We start from the raw sequence: 20,415 nt of genomic DNA on the forward strand, positions 1-20,415 counted from the left end.
GACAAAAGGAGGGGATGCACCACAACAGAGCCAATTAACAAATCTTATAAGAAAAGAATGCTAACTTAAACTAACATAGTTAGTTTAGTTTAGCAGTAAACAGTGAAATCAGTAGAATCAGTGGTGTAAGTGAGTGCACGAGTGGAGAAGTGTATGAGTGCAGTGTTGTAATAAGATGCAGCAACACAATCAAACCATCAAACCCAAAAACCAGTTGTTGTCTTTGTTTCAAAGCGAATATGTTTCTTTTTTTTGGCTTTAGATATAGATATGTTACATGAAGGAAGGTAAGAGTAAGACAGAACATGTTATGTGCTTCCAAATCAAACGTCTGACAAATGGGAGCCTAATAGTCTCTCTAGTTCATCCCAATGACTCCTAAATTCCACTGGGCAAGGCTGAGCATTCTATCTGTGTGTTCTGGCTGTATCCCGGCTGTGGGGCTGGTAGAAGAGGCTCTCGCTCACTCAGCTCCACGGAGAATACGAAAAAATATGGATCCCACGACCCACCGCCTCAAGCAGCACATAGCAGATAGCATTTGCAAGGTCAGAAATGGCATCAAGAATCTGGTCAGTTTTCAAAATAAAATCTGGCGGGCAAAAATTCTCCACTTCTGAAATGTTCCTGATATGAAGCAGTGTGGAGAATGGACCAAAACAGTGCTGCAGTGTCACACAGCTGTGCCAGGTGAAATTTATGCATCAGAGTGTTCAGTCATTGCTATGAGGGTGAAGCAATGCCATGCAAAACTGAAAAAAAGTTGCGATAGTCTTCTACAAAGTGCAAACTAACTAACTAACTAGTAGAAACTGTGATACAGGTAGACCCTCTCACATCTAAACCTAACAAAAGTATACCAGTAGCTCTAGTTTACCAGCTGTTATACACAGCATAGCAGTTTATACAACATACTATAAAGCTTCTTGTTTTTCACATGTGTTTATATTTTAATTTATGTATACATGCACTTCGATCTAACTTAAACTGCAGGTATTTTAGTACAGCTGTGCCTTTCATACATATACATATAGTTTTTATTACAGCTAAGACACCCTCAAGTAGCGTTTCTGTAATCTGCAGTGCTCAGCATGTGATGCCCACACACAATAAAAGGCACACTCTGGGCTTAAACATCTCCATATTCCTTAACATTTCTATGGCTGTGGTGTATTCACAAATGTTTAAAAGGGGTAATAACAATATGGTTTACCACTGAAATCACTAGTGAGTTCTTCATTCAGGCTTTCTCTTCTCCACTGCCATCTCTTGGGTCTCGTAGATAATTTCAGTTCTAAAAATGACTAATGTTATTGTTACTCCTGACCCTACTAAGGTAGAAATAGTCTCTGAAAAAAAAAGTGTTGAAAATCTGAATGCAGGTGGTGAAAAAACAAACCTCAAGCTTCACCATGAACTGAAAATGCAAGGCAGTACATTTCTGACATCGCTGCCAAAAACACAGCTTGTCACTAGGTCAAATGTCACCTAATAATAATAATAGAGAAATAATAATAATATAATAATAACAAAATAATAATATAGTCATAATAAATAATAACAAAAAGGTGGGGCCTCAGGTTCCCCCTGTATAAAATTCAAAACAACAAACAATTTGAACTGGTTTCTTTATTCTCAATTTTTTTATACTCAAAACCTCAACAACATATACATATACAACATATTTCTTCCCATACATTCCATCATCTTTCATGCATGTTCTACTCAGTGTGGTACTTCTTGAAGCACTCCACATGTAGTGGCACATCACACTTTCCACACGCAAATGATGTGCGTCCGCCACAGTTCTTGCATCGCTTGTACCTGCTACCAGTGTTGCAGGGCCAGTGGTTAGCACTATCATCAGTTATCTCCACCGCCATTGAAGATTTTCTGCCCTGCCTACTTGGCTTTGTTCCATGGCGCAGGAGGAGGGTCTGGGCTACCAGCCTCTGGAAGGAGAGGAGATCCTTCTGCCCGCTTTTCCAGGACCTAAATGAATGACAAAACAAGCATGATAGATGCATGAAGGTGCCATGTTTTTGATTGCATACGATGCTATTGATGAATTATCAATATCATCCTTTCTACAGTGTCATGCCCCATATGTAGAATGTTCTGTAAAAACAAATATCACACTTGAGGTTGTGATGTTGGTCTGGATATGGTTGGTCACTGTTGCTCTTGTCGACCGAAGAGCACTAGCGATGACCTCGAGTAAAAACATCACAAACTCGTTTGTGATATCACTAAATAACATACAGCCTTGTGTACCTGTAATAGCACCAGCTATTCACCATGGCACTGTTCAGGGCCCAGCTGAAGCATGGCCACCACCACTTCTTGGAGCGGATGTTGATTCTGTAGCGGCTGACAAACTGGTCATGCAGGTCCACTCCTCCCATGTGTGCATTGTAGTCCTGGATGCACTTGGGCTGTCTGACCTTGTCCATGGTCCGTTTCTGTTTATTCCATCTCTTTGCCTCAGTTTCGGTGAACTCCCTTTCCATGTTTGACACCACAGTAACCACGCTGTTGTCATTCCACCTTACAATCAGCTTCTCTGCCTCAACCAGATACTCAGCATTTCCTCTGGGTGTCTTCTTGAAGGTCTGGGGTGCTGTGAAGGGAACGTTATAGAGCTGAGTTTGTCGCATCTTGCCACAGCTGCCATAGCCTCTCAGGGTCATCTCATCCACCAGGGACAGGGTTGTGAAGAGGTTGTCATGTTAAAACTTGACTCCAGGTGGCACTTCAGCTTTCTCTGCCAGGCCAAGAACCACACTTGGGCCCTGACCAAGTCCACTTTCCACCAGATGTGTGTGGTTTCCTACATATGGCTCCATCTGATGGACAAACCCGGAGGAGGATGCTAAGCTCCATATTTTATACCCAAAACGAATAGGCTTCCCTCTAATAAACTGTTTGCACCCATGCCTTCCAAAATATTCAATCATCATCTCATCTACTGCCACATGTTCTTCTATCGGGATTGCGTTGTTGATGTCATTCAGATGCTTAAAAAGGGGATGCACCTTGAAGAACGGGTCAGCTGTGATCTTCATGTTGTCTACTAAATGAACAGAAGACATAATCTCATCAAACCTGTTCCTCCGCATGGCATCTTTTACAGCAGTGTTACTGACATCATAATCGTCTGACCAGAGAAGACGCCACCTTGGGACTGTGTTGTATCCACTGATCAACAGAATCATCTATGGTTTCCCCATAGGTTTAGTCTCTGCGCTCAGGTGTGCTTGTTCAAGCCTCCTGCTTCACATCCTCCTCTGTCTCTGGTCAGAAACGTGCTTCATGCGCGTATTTTTTAACAAACCATGTAAAATACAAAAATAAACTTTCAGGTTTTTAAATAAATCTGATTACATTTTGAACTTGACACAAAAATCTGCAGAATTTTTACAACAATCACAACAATTGTTACATATTACAAACACATTTAACAAATCATGAACTGGACACCAAATCTGGTATCCGTTTCTTTGTCAGTTAGTGGTAAAGTGCCATATTTTTATGGCTCAGTCATCTCCTCATTTTCGCTGCGCCCGCTAGCTTGTTTCGTCGTAGCGTCTGTTTTGGTCATGCGCATCATACTGACCTTTGAACTATACTAGGTCATAGTTCATTTATATTAAACATTTTTTTAAGTTTTTGTTGTAAGTGTGATTTAAACAAGAATAGCAATCAAAATAAATTAGATGCAGCTCACTAGTAAGTGGCGCTATTTGAGCTATTTTTAAAGCGGGAGACTCATGGTTGGTGACCCCTGCTGTAGATAGATCACACTACATGATTTGAGCTGCAGTCAAGTCATATTCCCCAATTTTTTTTAAAATTACAAACTGATGTAGTCGGGCACTAGATTTTGAAGTGTAGATAGCGTTACCGCAGTACTGTATCATATTAAAGTTATTGATTAATATTCCTAATAAAAATTCCCAGAAATTATGAAAAGTCTTAGTAAACACTAATGTTGTTGGTGTGGCTCTGAGGATGGTTTGTTGTGATGAACATTAGGTCGGAGCTTGTTGTCTGTCTTACTATGGTTGAAAATATGCGTTTTGTGTTTTAACAACGTTTCACTTCAGAGTTACTGATCTCAGAAGTGCCAATATCTTTCTAACTTTACCGAAGTGCGGTAGCCAATAAGGCACCTTTCCTTATCTCGTAATTACGAGATCAGGTGTCTAATTTATTTTGTTTTTCTAAGTGAATTGCCATACGCGGTCTGTACTTGCCTTCTTCTTCTTCTTCATTAGCTCACATAAAGACACCCAAAAAATACAGGTTGCACCGGCAAAAATAGTCCCGGAGTAATTCAACTCGCGTTGTGAACGTTTCTATTATTTGCAGCTGCGTTGTCTTTTTTGTTTGAACAGCGTTTCTTTGTGTTTGCAGCGTTCTTATATTTGTAGCGCTGTTGTTTCTTTTTGTTTAGCAGCAGTTTCTTTTATTTGCAGCATTGAGGGTTCCTCGGCCACCGTACATACTTCTACTTGCAATACTTAGTACAAAAACCATTTTTGAATACTTTATACTTTTAACTTAAGGTTCTGGTTTTAAAAACACCTCAACTTCTACTCAAGTCAGTTTTTATTTATAGCCCACTTGTCACTTCGTACTCCTACTCCTTTACTCCATACTTATACCATCTCTTGATAGACACCACCCAAAACTTGCACCTTCCTTTCCATTAAATAAATTGAGAAGTGTGAAAATTTTCCTAATTGGTTCATGGCTGTGTCCTTTAGGGGTGATGGGGGTCCCAAAGCCGACCAGGTTGAGAACCACTGATCTACAGAAACACAATTTTTCGGGGGAGGACCCCCGGGACCCCCCAATGGAACATATGTAACACACATGAAATGTCCCATCCGTTTCCAATCACCCAGATTCCGATTCTATTTTACAACTCGTAACTCACTACTGCCTGTTGCCCTAACCTAACCATCACTCACATGTTTCCTGTTGGGGGTCCAGCAGCAGGTGGTTGGGGTAGGTTGTGATTGGCAGGAGGAGGAGGAGCTGTGACTGAACCTATTGTTCTTCTTATTCCGCCTTCACCCCATCCTGACTGTGTTGTGACGTTGACACCCCTGCATTGCCATCGATTACCCAGAAAAAACCTAACTTAACAATAATATTTGTACTGATTGTAGTCTTCTGATAATCGTGTGTAAAATAACAACGACATTTTGATCGCATTCATTTAAATTTCATTAAAAGTTCATTGTAAATGTTTTATCAAAAATGTGTTGTTGTACTGGGGAAACCCGGGACTTACCGAGACGTGAGCTTGAGGTGGGTGGAGTACGGGTCAGGATATATGCGGAAGTGAGCTCATTTCAGCTTCGGACCTCTTGAGGTGCGATCTGAATATCTCTCAGATAGAGCATTTACCTTAGTTGTTGCTTGTTAGCTAGGTGTGTTAGGCCTGAGGGAAGACCTTCAGGGCGAACGTTGACAAGCGACCATTTAATTTATACAGCTTTCCATTTATTTTTATTATATTTTATTTCATTTCTTTGTAAAAATAACTAATTAAAAAAAATTCTTAAATCAAGAAGTCATCCAGTTTCATTTTTTATTGAATATTCTGTGTCTTTTTTGGAAAGCGATTTTTGTTTTTACGTTTTTGAAAAAAAACAGGAAATAAAAAATGGTTGCGTTGGACAACGGTGCACTACGGGAGGACGTTGTCGCAAAACCAACAGCGCACTTCCTGGGACTGGGATACGGGAGGCCTACCGGGGTGAGGGCCAGGTGGATACCCTCCCTCCCATAGCATGAGGACAAAGTCACTCCACACATCCTTCAAACATTCATGTCTCATTAATGCATGTTTTACTAACTAAAATTCCCATGGTTTCTTTGCTTGTCATCCAGCAGAGTTTTCGTGGATAGTGGCTGCTTGTGCTGTTGTGTCCTTGCATGACATCCACTAGCACACATATTAACTTAACTGTCATTTATTGCTTGCCATATCTCCATACAGTTAATAGTTAGTTTCTGATTGCTGTGCGCTGTTGCTTCCATGTCTTCTATCTCTATCACAGGTTCATTTTATGATTCGTCCTATGTGGTTTTTAAACCAAATTGTACCAATACTTTTGTGGTTGATTTGTCTGTAACGTGGACATCTATTTGCTACGTCTGTCCTGCATCCTGGGAGATGGGATCCCTCCTCTGTCCTTCCTGACGGTTTTTCCACCTTTTTTCCCGTTTAAAGGGGTTTTTGTTGGACAGTTTTTCCTCACTCGAAACCGCGGGGTCTAATAGGACACGATGTCGTTGGTCAAAATGTACTTCTGGACTAGCACAAATAACAGAACCCTTTGATTGTTTGATTTATTTGAAACACTCATTCAAATCATCAGGAATCAACGTCATTTCTAAAAGAACAGGAATCTAAAACTCAGTTTTTTATAAATTTGGTGACGTTTCTTAGCTTCAGATGATGGAGAAATTTCTTACAAAATTATGTATATTAGTATGTTAAACATCTTCCAGTGTTGTGTGTGGCCAATAAAATGTGACACACCTCTGACCACGCCTAATAACTCAGCTGGAACAGGAAGTCCCTCCCAAAGCCAGTTGATTGACAACTTGGAAGCTTAAAAGCAAAAGCACTGTGAAATGTACTGTGAAAAAATATATAAAAGCAGAGAAAATAAATAATTGAGAAAACAAATGAAGCTGCTTGCAATCATTCTTTATTATTTCATTCTTTTAGTTTTCTTTTACACGTTTATTTATTTTTTATTACTTTTTTAGATGCTCTGACTTAGTAAAATGAAATCTGATTCGTCAATATATCTTCCAGCAGTGATGTCTCGAGGCTTAAACATTCTGGTGGAAGTGACTTCATCGGGAGGATGTGACACCCTCATAGTAGATGTGTGTAATTGTTAGGCTGTCTTGGCACGACAAAATCTTTGAGGTTACTTAATTTTAAATCGTTGTTGCATCTCCTGTAGACAAAAAACAATAATTAAAAGCACTTTAAAGCACACCTGACCTTGGAAACAGCACTTCAGATTTTGATTGTTGCTACGGGTTGTTTGCTTGTCCTGTGTTATGAGGTGTATTAATAATTTATGAAATTTTATATACAATGCCCAGTGTATAGTTTTTCATCGATACAGAAAAAAAATCACAATCAAGTGGACAACCAGTACTTTACCTGTTTTTCTAAACTCCATGCATCCTTCTCCACCAAGGTTGTTAGGCTCTCCCTTCGCCACCATTTTGAAGTCAAACTTTCTACCTCATTCCAGAGCCACACACCATTCTGAAAGAAGTTCAGAGGTTATAAGGTTATATTTTCAGCCCTGCGAGATACCAACCTGCTAACTGGTCACCACGTTTTGATGTATTTGTTTGTGTGGTAAAAAAAAAAAGAAAACACAATGAAAATATTTTTTAAAAACTAATTAGCAACGTTCTTAATGTTTGTATCTGTATGTGCTGATGCGAGTCAGTTGTACTTATTTCTTCTGCTGTAGTCAGGTCAGCTTAATGAAATGATTTGTTTGCATATATTTCACACTCATGAGTTAGTGGTGGAGTTATGTGATTGGTCAACCACATCACCACCTGCCAACCCTGCTGTACAGGTGAATATCTTTTTTTATGCAACTATTTAACATCAACAACAAAACACATTCAATGGCATGCCAAACAGACTGCAACACATCAGGTTTACTGATCTAAAACCTCACCTTCTGTTCATCACAAGCCTCCAACCCAAGCTGTTGTTTTCACCATCTTGCTGATCACTTGCCCTCTTCTTTGTAAGGACAGAAGCCAGATTGCCATCAAGACCAGTGCAGAAACGCCTGAGGGTGAAGACAGTTGCTTAACAAATGTTTGTTCTTAACCCCATCACATGGACATTACTGTTTCTCTTGGACCAAAGGATCCTGTGTATTTGAAAGTCTTCTTATTAAAAAACAAATTTCAGATGCAGGCCCAAACATTAAGCTTGAGACATTTATACACACAATAAAACATTTACAAATGGGGTTTTCTTGATGCTACATGACATCCTATATATGTAAGTTATTTTGGGGCATAAATACCGGGTGAGAGTTTATAGTTAGTGTTGTTATAAGGTACCTCTGCATCAGCCCACTGCTTCGGAGTGCTGAAAGAACTTGAAGCAGCGACTGCCAGTTTAGTCCAACCACAAGGGCATGTACAACCTACAAAATAATGCAACATAGTGGAACAATAAAAATAAATAAACTGAACATGACAAGTGTATTATAAGTCCTAGTCTAAAGTCAACTTAAACTTTGTGCTTCGAATCCAGTCTTCTTCTTTTGAAGGGTCACTCTTGAAAAATTCCCAATAACAAGGATGAGAGAGCAAAATAAGTATTCACAAGTTGACTGAGGTCACACAGTGCCAGCTATGTTGTTTGAGTCCCCTCCGTAAATGTAAGAAGCACCAAACCTGATCGATGGCCCTTGTCACCTGTGGATGTAAAAAACAGCATTAGAAATCAACACTGTACAAACTCATGCAAACTTATCTAGCAGCTATCGTAGGAGGTCTACCTTCTGCTGAGGTATGCAGAGATGTGAATGAGCACAAAGCACATATCACCTTTGGATATAAAACATATTAGAAATGAATACTGTATGTGTACTGTAACTCAGAGCTTTGTGAGACAATGACAGATCAGGTTACGTATTAAATTATGTTTTGAATTCACTCCAACTCACCACAAATACAGCCTTGTTTGTATAAATTACTTTCCAGTTGCCCTAGCTGAGTAAATATTAACTGTTCCTGAAACCTTTTGGATATTTTATCTATCAGTTAAAAAAAACTCAAGTATTGCATTTCTTTTTTAAGATTATTTTTTTGGCCTTTATGCCTTTAATTATAGTACAGCTGAAGATAGATAGGAAGCAGGAGGCGAGAGAGTGACACGCAGTAAATTAGCCGTCCGATGCAGGATCGAAACCGGGCCAGCTGCAGCAAGGACTTGCCTCCACACATGGGGCGGCCGCTTAACCCACTACACTACTGACCCCCCAAGTATTCCATCTTAGTAGAAGATATGATGATTAATATCATCTAAAAGGTACTACTTTTAAAAAAATTAAAACAAATTGTTATCAATAATGCATCCTCATAATCTGAATGTTTTACTATCTCTGCTGCACTGAAAAGAAAAACAGGCAGGAAGTGAAAAATGTCATAGTGCTGAAGACAAAATATAATGATTTCAAAGGATATAAATATTGTCATATTTTAAAAAAGAAAGAAAAGAAATAACAAGTAAGCTTACAAACACTACTTACGTTTGCTGTCCATCCACAGTCCACAGAGGAGGACGATGAAATGAAGAGCTGATGCCATCTCTGTAAACATTAGAAAAGTTAAGTCTTATCTGTACAAAGAGAATTTATAATTACGCTCCTCTACAAATTTACAGAAAAGCAGAACTGTAAAGAACTGCACCCAAAAAAGAGATTTATCCACTGCGTTGACACAAACAATTAAGCTGCTATATTTGGTTGTATACTACTAACTATAAATCAGAACTAGATAATTTCAGTCTCCGTTCTGAAGCTGTGAAAGAATTCAACCCTTACCTTGTGTGATGAGCTGATGTGGTTGGGCAGTAGCCGATAGCAGGTAGAGATGTTGACAAAGGGACACAGTCCTAATATACCCTTATATTTTGCATAAAATCCACAACAACCTTGTTAGAAAATATTGTTTTACATGTGGCCTCAGACTTGAGTAATATTAAGTTATTATCAAACACATTGTAAAATATTTGTCTTGAAATTGATTCTTGAAGCATTTCAAATATACTTGGAACATCCAAGTTGGCACCTGGACAAAGTAAATAGTTTCTTCCTCAAAGGTAACCTGCTATTTATTTCTGTTAATGTGTCATCATAAAACAAATAACATTTAAATACATTTTCTGGCCGTTCATCATCTGCTGTTCACATACCGAATCATCATCTACCGAAAAGTAAAAAATAAATATTGATTTATTCATGATTATTAGAGCAGATGATGCAATTTCTTGCAATGTTTGATGAGTTCATTATAACTTGTATGAGCAACTTGTAAAATTTTTAAACAAATAGTTTACAGTCCAATGCTCAATTTGGTGTAACTCTTTCCATTTCCTGCCAACAATATATCCACAAGCTATTTACTTATGTAGAGGGACGTAGGCTTAGTCCACATAAAAAGTGTAGCATGATGATAATAAGCAAAAAGTCATTGTGTAGCATTACAGCCAAGACTAGACTGACCTGTGTCACAAACGGGCGTACGGCCATGACAAAAGGAGGACACGCACACAACAGAGCCAATTACAAATCATTTACTGAAAAAGAATGCTTAAACAAACTAATAGTAGTTCGTTTAGTTTAAGCAGTAAACGAATGAAATCAGTATCAGTGTGTAAGTGAGTGCACGAGTGGGAGAGAAGTGTTGAGTGCAGTTTGTAATAAGATGCAGCAACACAATCAAACCATCAAACCCAAAAAACCAGTTGTTGTCTTTTGTTCAAAGCGAATATGTTCATCCATCCCTCATAAAGAAAGCAGACAGAAAATGAATCGTGGTCTGACAAAGCCTCAAATACAAATCTGTGAGAAAGGAAAAAAACTAAGATTGTCTGGGTAAGGTGTGCTCCCTGCTCTGTAGGATTGAACACTCTTCAATGAATGAAAATGAATAATCCTTTGTATGGTGTTTAAAGATGACTATGTGGAGCGATGTTTGTATACTGCTCCAAAACCTTTGACAGATGTTCAGTGGGTTGACAGAGGCCCAGAGCCATGATTCATTCATTCATCACCGTCTTACTCTTACCAGGCCATTCAATTCCAATTGCGAAATTTACCATCATTACATTGAGCTAAATTAATGTTGGTTTAAAGCTTGAATGATTTTACTAAGGGTTCACCAATTCACCTTTGAATGGTCTTTTTTTCGCACTTAAAGCCCCAAGAAACCCCAAAATCTGGATTAGGATGAATACAAATTTGCAAATGATGAAAAAGAAAAAAAGAAAAGAAAACAGAATAAAGGAAGGTGTTTGGGTCAGCTACTGTAGGAGGTCTACCTTCTGCTGAGGTATGCAGATACAGTGGGTACGGAAAGTATTCAGACCCCTTTAAATTTTTCACTCTTTGTTTCATTGCAGCCATTTACTAAAAACAAAAAAGTTTTTGTACTTCGTTACTTTCCATCTCTGCCTGGTTCACAGTAAAGAGTTACATCTTAAAGTACACGTCGGTGTCCCGTGTTTATTTATACCCATTCACCTTTGGATATAAACAGTATTAGAAATGAATACTGTATGCTAATGTAAACTCAGAGCTTTGTGAGACTAATGACAGGATCAGTTCGTATTAAATATGTTTGTTTGAATTCACTCCAACTCACCACAAACACAGCCTTGTTTGTATAATATTACGTTTCGTGTTCCGCTAGCTGAGTAAATATTAAACTGTTCCTGAAACATTTTAGATATTTTATCTATCAATTAAAACTCAAGTATTCCATTCATTAAGTAGAAGTTAGATGATTAATATCATCTAAAGGTACTACTTTAAAAAAAAGAAAAAGAAAATTATCAATAATGCATCCTCATAATCTGAATGTTTACTATCTCCTGTGCACTGACAAAGAAAAACAGGCAGGAACTGAAAATGTCATACTGCTGAAGAAAAAAATATTAATGATCTCAAATGATATAAATATTGTTCAAAATAAATAAAAAAGAAATAATAACAAGTAAGCATTACAAACACTACTTACGTTTGCTCCGATCCACAGTCCACAGAGGAGGACGATGAAATGAAGAGCTGATCATTATTTTTCTTCTCCCGTATGTTTTTGCCGAGCTTCTACTCCCGAGACGACAAGTTAACCGGCCGAGGCACACGAAGGACATTTACAGCTTAACAGGCTCAGCACGGAACTGTAAGTGTTTGTTTAGTTACATACATGTGTTTTTATCCGTTTCATGTTGTGATCTGTGCGCAGAGATGTATAGTACGGAGTAAAGGAGTGGAGTAGAAGTACAGTGCTATATCAAAAACTGACTTGAGTAGAGTTTGAAGTGTTCTTTAAACACCATACTTAAGTGAAAGTACTAAAGTATTCAAAATGTTTTGTACTTAAGTATTGCAAGTAGAAATATGTAAAAAAAAAAATGCTACTCAAGTACTGAAAGTAAAAGTACAAGTAAAAGTACAAGTACTGTTGTTTATATTATTTCAAATATTTATTAAGGCACAACTTCTAATGTTACAGTGTTACAATGTTCATGGTAGAGGTTGATGTGTGAGACCGGGACTGTTGTGTTGTTGTTGTTGTTTTTTTGGCGTGGTTACGGCCGACAGTAACCGAGTCCTGTTACCAAACCGTTCAGCAATAAATGCAGGTTTGTTGAATAACGCCTCGTCATTCATCACGTGTCCGGCTGGACGCTACAATAGTAACGAGTAACGATTCAGCACATGAAAAATGTATCGGAGTAAAAGTATTAAATTCATCAAAAATATGTAGTGCAGTAAAAGTAGAAGTTGGGGAAAAAATAATACTCCAAAAAGTACAGATACTGCATTTTAGTACTTAAGTACAGTACTTAAGTAGTTCCACTTCGTTACTATACATCTCTGTCTGTGCGTCATATTTGGTGAGATCAGTACAGCTGTATTTTATCAGTTAACGGTCCAGTGCCAAGGTACACGAACCACCGTTCACCTGCTGTGTTACTGTGATAGATACAGTCTCTGCGCTTAGGTGTGCTTGTTCAAGCCTCCTGCTTCACATCCTCCTCTGTCTCTGGTCAGAAACGTGCTTCATGCGCGTGCACGTGCAGATAAGACACACGCACGCGCGCACACACATACACACACACACACACACACACACACACACACACCCTTTATTCTCTGGTGTAGATAAGGTCATATTGTTTATCCATGTTTTATTTTCTTCTTAATAAATGTTTGTGTACACACATGCTGCCTTCTTTAATGTTGTACAGAGTGAATGAAGCCAGCCTCGGATTCACTCCCCCTCACTGTTCACTTAGTGAACTAATTTTGATTTCAGGGTGGTGCCCCGTAATTATTAACTTGAATTAATTACTTTTATTTATTAACTTCAATAATATCTTCATCTTTCTGCTAATAACCAAATTTGCCCCAAATTGCTTACTTGTTAAGTCAAGTCAGCTTTATTGTCAGTCCTGTTATGTGTACAGTACATACCCCTGGTGCAAACAGCAATATACATGACATGGAATACATAACATAAAGTATAAATAAAGTATAAATATGGCAAATATAGCAGTATAAACAGAATGAACAGTACACATATTGCAAATGTAGAAAGATTACTTAACTTCTTTTCAGGTAATCTCACACTTTCTTACAACATTGTACAAATTCATACAATATTTCAAAATATCCTACAATTCTATCTTTTCGTACACATTTCCACAGATGCATCAGGAAATTCAGCAAAGGGCAAATATTCTAGTTTAAATTACGCTCCTCTACAAATTTACAGAAAAGCAGAACTGTAAAGAACTGCACCCTAAAAAGAGATTTATCCACTGCGTGGACACAAACAATTAAGCTGCTATATTTGGTTGTATACTACTAACTATAAATCAGAACTAGTTAATTTCAGTCTCAGTTTCTGAAGTTGTGAAAGAATTCAACCCTTACCTTGCTGTGATGAGCTGATGTGGTTGCAGTAGCAGATGCAGGCAGTAGGATGTCTTGGACAAAGGAACACAGTCCTGATATACCTTTTAATTTGCATATAATCCACTAAACACAACCTTGTTTGCAAAATATTGTTTTACATGAATCCACCACGTGTCAACACTATTTGTCTTGTATTTCTGTGTACCGCCTTCCCAGAAAAACTGATTCTTGATACACTTCAAATATAACTTGAAACATCCAAGTTGGCACCTGGAGAAAGTAAATACAGTTTCATCCTCAAAGGTAACCTGCTGTCTATTTCTATGCAGGGTTCATGCAGGAATCCTGAGATTAAATTTAATACCATTTAATACCTTCTAAATATTTTTTAAAACCTCAACGCAACTAGTCATATAGGAAAAAGTATCAATAAATGGGAGGGCACATGCACTGTTACTGTTAATCTCTTAGTTATTGCCATGCAAAGGTGTGCATGCGCTCCTGTTTATTACTCCGGTCAACAAGCTCCTTCTTGAAAACCGTATCATGTAACCAGTCACGCAACCAGTTTTGTCTCTCCCACATGCAAAGGTTTTTGCTATTTCTGAACCAGAAACATAGCTTGAAACATTTCAGATACTCCTTCATTTGAACTGAGAGAGTGGTGCTTGTCTCGTCCTGAGATTCCCAGGACTAGCAGAAGATGCGATGGCTGCCGTGGAAGTTTGTTCCAACTGAATACCACCACCAGTCAGTGTACTGGGCATACTAGCAGCACAGAAAATCAATACTAATGACTGCTCTCCCATCAAGTTGTCAGTCAACTGAACACTGTAGATCAGGGGTCACCAACCTTTTTGAAACCGAGAGCTACTTCCTGGGTACTGATTAATGCGAAGGGCTACCAGTTTGATACACACTTCTGAAATAGCCAATTTGCTCAATTTACGTTTAACTAAATGTCATTATTAATAATTAATTATGTTAATCTCTGCGAAGACACTGATCATGTTAATGATTTCTCAAAACGAATATCAACAATGATTTAACAAGATAGGAAACAGATAAATATCAATATGCAACACTTTATTTCTATATTTTGTCTTAGTGCTAGTATTTTTCAAATTGAAAAAAAAAAGTTCAAAAACATTTTAAAATGATCACTTCTACTAAGTCCTAGGAAATCACAATGTCCCATTTTCACTAGCCACTAACATTTTTTAACAAACCATGAATTACTTTGCACCACGTTTGTACAAATAATAAACCATGTAAAATACAAAAATAAACTTTCAGGTTTTTAAATAAATCTGATTACATTTTGAACTTGACACAAAAATCTGCAGAATTTTTACAACAATCACAACAATTGTTACATATTACAAACACATTTAACAAATCATGAACTGGACACCAAATCTGGTATCCGTTTCTTTGTCAGTTAGTGGTAAAGTGCCATATTTTTATGGCTCAGTCATCTCCTCATTTTCACTGCGCCCGCTAGCTTGTTTCGTCGTAGCGTCTGTTTTGGTCATGCGCATCATACTGACCTTTGAACTATACTAGGTCACAGTTCATTTATATTAAACATTTTTTAAAGTTTTTGTTGTAAGTGTGATTTAAACAAGAATAGCAATCAAAATAAATTAGATGCAGCTCACTAGTAAGTGGCGCTATTTGAGCTATTTTTAAAGCAGGAGACTCATGTGGTCCTTACGGGCGACCGGGGGCGCGCGGGCACCGTGTTGGTGACCCCTGCTGTAGATAGATCACACTACATGATTTGAGCTGCAGTCAAGTCATATTCCCCGTTTGCAATTTGTGAAATGTTGTGGTGATTCAAACCACCCCGAATTCTGTAGACCTGTAATACACACAAAGAGATGTTTTAAATGAAGGAGTCAAAGACAAGTATTCTATTTCGCCTTGGCCAAGGGAGAACACAGCTCTCAGTTCTTACAGACCCCGCGATCTGCACACCTTCACGCCCTGCTGAGTTCCGAGCTCTCTCTGGCTCCAGCTAGTTTTATTAAATCACACAAACGGTTACATATTTGTTATTATCTTCATACAGGGTAGTCTGCTGAGTGCAGCCGACGCCTGGGTGTGTGTGTGTGCCCTTTTCTCGGACCATCGTGTCCTTGAGTACACTCTGTGCCTAGATTCAGATGCTTTGTAACAGTTTCTGGTTGTGCTCACACACAGACCTCAAGCGTAGGTTTGCACTCAGACACAAACAGCAACTTCTGCAAAAACACTCTGCTGATTATACAACATTCTTAAAAGCAATAGTTCAACATAATCACACAGTTTAATATCTTTAAATGATTATTAGGCACTTCAGATAATATAATCCACACTAATTACACAACACTCAAAAGCAATATACTCTGTGTGACCTTATACTTACCCAGATACATTTAACACACGTCTATTTTAATTCAAACATTATTATACATTTCCACAGAAACTTACAAGTTACGCTACTTGACATCTGCCAAAGCATCACCGTTAACAATGTTAATGCTAACATGCTAATGTTAAAATGTTAATACTAATTGCTAGTGCCTAAGCACTAGCTGCTCCTGTGTCTAAATAAACATGTTAAAAACTGTTTGAGGTGTGCTTTTTGAATACAGACCCCCGGCAACAGCCCACTCGTCACTCTCAAAATTTCTGCGGGAATTTTCTAGTACTGAATTTACTGAGCAGTGTCAGTAATAATGTATAGGGGCGACGGGGCCAGAGTCAGGCACCCTCAAAATTTATTTTAAAATTTTCTAGTATACAGTCGTCCCTCACTATATCGTGGTTCACTTTTCGCGGACTCGCTGTTTCGCAGATTTTTTTAGTGTCATTTTGCATGCTTTTTTTTTTACAGCGTACTGTAACAGTATGAACGCGCATTGTGTTCTGCGTCCTGATTGGCTAAGTGAAAACCGCACGTGTGTTCTGCGTCCTGATTAATTAAGGGAGTACTGTACAAAATGCGTGTAAAAAGGTGTATAAAAGTGTGTGGTTAGGGGTTTTACGGCCTTAAAACATGTATAATAATAGTAAAACTTATTTCGCGAATTTCATTCATTGTGGGTTATTTTTAGAACGTATCCCTCGCAATAAACGAGGGACCACTGTAGTTATATAGTATATATATTACTTAGGATACAATTTTACGAGAGCGTCTGGCCCTGATGGTGTCTGCTGAGAAAAATTCTGGCCCTTGGACAAATGTAGTTGACCCCTGACATAGAACAATCCTGTGTCTACCTCTGTGCGTTGTGGAAAACAGATATACTGTACAGTCTATGTAATAAATTCTGGTGAACTTTTAACAAACTTACAACAAATCATGTGCTATTCTTTAAAAAAAAAAGAATAGCTCGCAATCAGACATTTAATACTTTTTAAAGGGCCTTAATTTTCACTGAGTTGATTTACTACCTTTTAATACTTTTTAATACCCCGCAGACTGTCTGGTAATGTGATCATCATAAAATAAAATAACATTTTTAAAATACATTCTTCTGGCCTGTCATCATCTGCATACATGCATACATGCATCCACAGAAAAGTAAAATAAATATTGATTTATTCATTAGAGAAGATGATGCAATATTCTTGCAATGTTAGATGGAAATTTCCACTTGACCTTCCTGATTAACTTGATATGCACAACGTGCAAAAAACTCAAAACAAATAGCTTACACATATCATTTGACAGTTGACAATTCTAAAGTCATGGTTCACTTATTGAGCTGTTGCCAAAGCTTTCAGCCATGTCTCATGGTCTTCTCGGTAGGTGGAAACTGATCCGGATTTAAGCCGGTCATTGGCAAAAACAAGAACTTGAGGCCAACTAGAGGCCACTGCTGTAAATACACACAGACTGACTAAAGTGGCTGAAAGGTGAGGTGCTGAAGAGTTCCCTTTAATGAAGAAAGACAGTTTTTAATCATCTTCATTCTTCACATCAAAGCTCGTCTTTTTAATGATGTTTTTTCACTGGAGTTTCCTCGAGTCAGTTCATATCTCATCTAACCTGCAGACTTTAATCTGACCTCACAGGATCTAATCTAATCTGACCGTATATTATTTCAAATTAAAAAATCTTCAGTTTGAGCTAATCTAAGCGTATCACATCTGATAGTACTGTAGCGTATCTAATTGTACAGTATTTTATCAAATCTAAAACTACATAATCTTAATTTATCTATTCGCATCACATTTCATTTCACAATGGGGCCCCCAGTGCATCCTACTGTCTCTGCGCTGCAGGCGGGTCGATCCCCGCTCGGGACAAGGTAAACACATAGTAACTATCTATCCTATCTATCCTATCTCTCTGTGTGTGTGTGTGTGTGTTTACATGACCTGCTTCTTAAGTTAGTCATGCGGCGTGATCCTTTTCTCTCCTGTCCTGTCCTGCCCAGGCTCCGCTCCTTCGCCTCCTCCCGCTCTCCGTCCTCCCCTCCTCCCTCTCTTCTTTGGAGCTTTGCAGTCTCTCGCGTAGTATCCAAATTTTCCACAATTGTAGCACGTGTAGCAAGTTCACCAGTGTTATTATCATGACACAAAAATGCATTTGTATCTTTTTTCTTTTTTGCTTCTTCTGCGTGGATTGCATAATCAATGGTCCTCTGCAATCCTTGTTTTTTCCAAGCAATCAGGTGTTTCCTTATGAACTGATTGATGTGTTTTTTAACTACATGCTGTACAGGCTGTCATCAGCATTATTTACAGGTATTCCACTGTGTACAGGGAACACCTTTTTTTATCCTTTCAACAAAAAGTAGCACCAGCTGTGCAGGTTTGCATTCTGACACTCTTTCTACTTTTACAGTATTTAAACCAAAACTCTTGAAAAGTTGATTCATTTCTTCAGTAAAGGCCTTGCCATCCTCTTCAGGACGAGTTATGGTTTTTGTTGCATCTCTAACATCCTGGTCTGTCCATGCTCTAAATACGCTCACCGTGAGTTTTAAGCCTTTTCTAGAGTTTGATAGCTCAATCATGGGTGCGATGAAAGTCGTGTTATTTTCATCATCATCATCTAAATTTATTCCTCTGTAACTCTGTGTCTCATTTGCATGTGTGGTGTGGCTGTATACTGTACCGCTTTGTGTCTTTGGAGGAGATTGAGGGATCTGTGGAGCCATCTCTCCTCTTCGTGGAGTGACATTAACCCTCAGGAAGGGGTTGCAGGGTGAGTGGAAGAGAGGCGGCGGACAGTTGGTGGTGCAGGAGGAGGAGGAGGAGGAGGCACGGGATAAGGCGGAGGAACCGGACGGAGCCCATATGGCACGTACTCATTATCACCCTGAGGGTCTCAGGCAGAAAACAAGACAGCATATATGTTAGTTTGTTTTTTCGCTGCTCTGTTGAGCTTCTTTCTGTTCACCTGCATTTTCTTCTCTTTTAGCAACTTTCTCTTCTCCTTCTATTTTCTTCCTCTGAATTCTGGCTTGTCTGGCTCTAGCTTGTATCAGCCACAACTTGGCCTGTAACAGTCCTTCTTTCCTTGACTTACATTTCCTTTTCTCCTTCTCACTAATAGCTTTCACTAACTCCTCACATTCTTTTACATCTAATCTTGATACAAAATCATACTTCTTCTGCCATATCTTAAGATATTTAACATTATCAGGATTTAATGTTTTTTTTTTCCTTTTCACTTATTTATAGTTTGTTCTTATTCACATATGATAAGATTATTTTACTTCTCTTACGGCCCGATCAGCGAAATATGTAGACTTTTTATTTCACTGAGACACTGTTAATAGATATTACTATACTTTATTTATTTATTTGTTTTTTCTTACACTACAGCATGCTTTTTTATATCTGAGTCCTAGACTCCCAGTATCACCTTTAAGTTTCTGGCTTACAAGCAACACTATACTGACGAAGTCCCAGACTTCTCCTGATGTCTTTTTGTTTACTCAGGCCTGAAGGATCAAGTTTTCCAATTGTCGTTCCAAAGACATTACCCTCCTAGTCCTTGACTGAGGCTCCCCTGGAGTCTCCCCTCTAAGTTCCTAACTGAACTGAGCTCTCTGGCCAGTGATCAAAATTCAACTTACCCTTTTGTTTTCCCAGTCCTGTGGGTCCGTCTCCTTTTCCTTTTTTTTTTCTTTTACCATTTGCCCTTCCAGGTCAAAACACCTGACAACAACAGTGACGTTGCTTCCTATATACCTGAGCCCCTAGGTGACAGCACAGCGACACCACACACACAGAGCGTGAACTACGCTTTAAAAACAGACACCCATTACAACATATTTGGCTCCTATAATGAGTGAGCTGAGTGAAAAGCAGCTTAGTTTCTTGTTTAAGGTAGAACTTGATAAATAAAAATGTCTCAAACTGTTTTTTCTTAGGTGGAAACATTTGTAATAAAATTTTAAATCTGCTTCTGTGTAAGGGTTTTCTCCAAGAAACCAAGGGTTTCTCAATTTAACCTCAGTATTCCTGCATAACCCCCTTCCCCATTTCATATAAAAAACAACACCCAAAAGAAGTGGTTTAAATTAGGGCTGCACGATATGGCCTGTAACCAATATCTCGATATTTTTAAGCTATATCGCGATACACGATATATATCTCGATATTTTTGTTGTTGTTGTTTTGTATTGTTTATTTCTAATAAATAATAATGTCATTATTACCTTGATAGCATTGTAATTGC

At 38.4% G+C, this 20,415-nt stretch overlaps 3 protein-coding genes across 3 annotated transcripts in view; all 3 read right to left on the bottom strand.

The window, feature by feature from the left end:
- LOC109140982 (galactose-specific lectin nattectin-like) overlaps positions 1-11,893 on the bottom strand; it is a 15,578-nt gene extending 3,685 nt beyond the window's left edge. Inside the window, exon 1 of the mRNA XM_019269746.2 lies at positions 11,824-11,893. Coding sequence (XP_019125291.2) covers positions 11,824-11,878 — 55 coding nt within the window. The 5' untranslated portion in view covers positions 11,879-11,893. The remainder of the gene's footprint in view (positions 1-11,823) is intronic.
- A 6,759-nt stretch (positions 11,894-18,652) lies between these two features.
- Positions 18,653-20,415, bottom strand: part of LOC104924492 (GDP-L-fucose synthase) — a 54,565-nt gene continuing 52,802 nt past the window's right edge. Inside the window, exon 12 of the mRNA XM_027284781.1 lies at positions 18,653-20,210. The gene's annotated coding sequence lies outside the window, so the exon portion shown is untranslated. The remainder of the gene's footprint in view (positions 20,211-20,415) is intronic.
- The window catches only part of LOC109140986 (GDP-L-fucose synthase-like), a 4,296-nt gene continuing 2,796 nt past the window's right edge, over positions 18,916-20,415 (bottom strand). The window contains exon 7 of the mRNA XM_027285029.1: positions 18,916-19,055. Within this exon, the coding sequence (XP_027140830.1) occupies positions 18,916-19,055 (140 nt within the window). The remainder of the gene's footprint in view (positions 19,056-20,415) is intronic.

Source organism: Larimichthys crocea, chromosome XII (assembly GCF_000972845.2).
Source record: "Larimichthys crocea isolate SSNF chromosome XII, L_crocea_2.0, whole genome shotgun sequence".
In the NCBI taxonomy this organism is placed as follows: Eukaryota; Metazoa; Chordata; class Actinopteri; family Sciaenidae; genus Larimichthys; species Larimichthys crocea.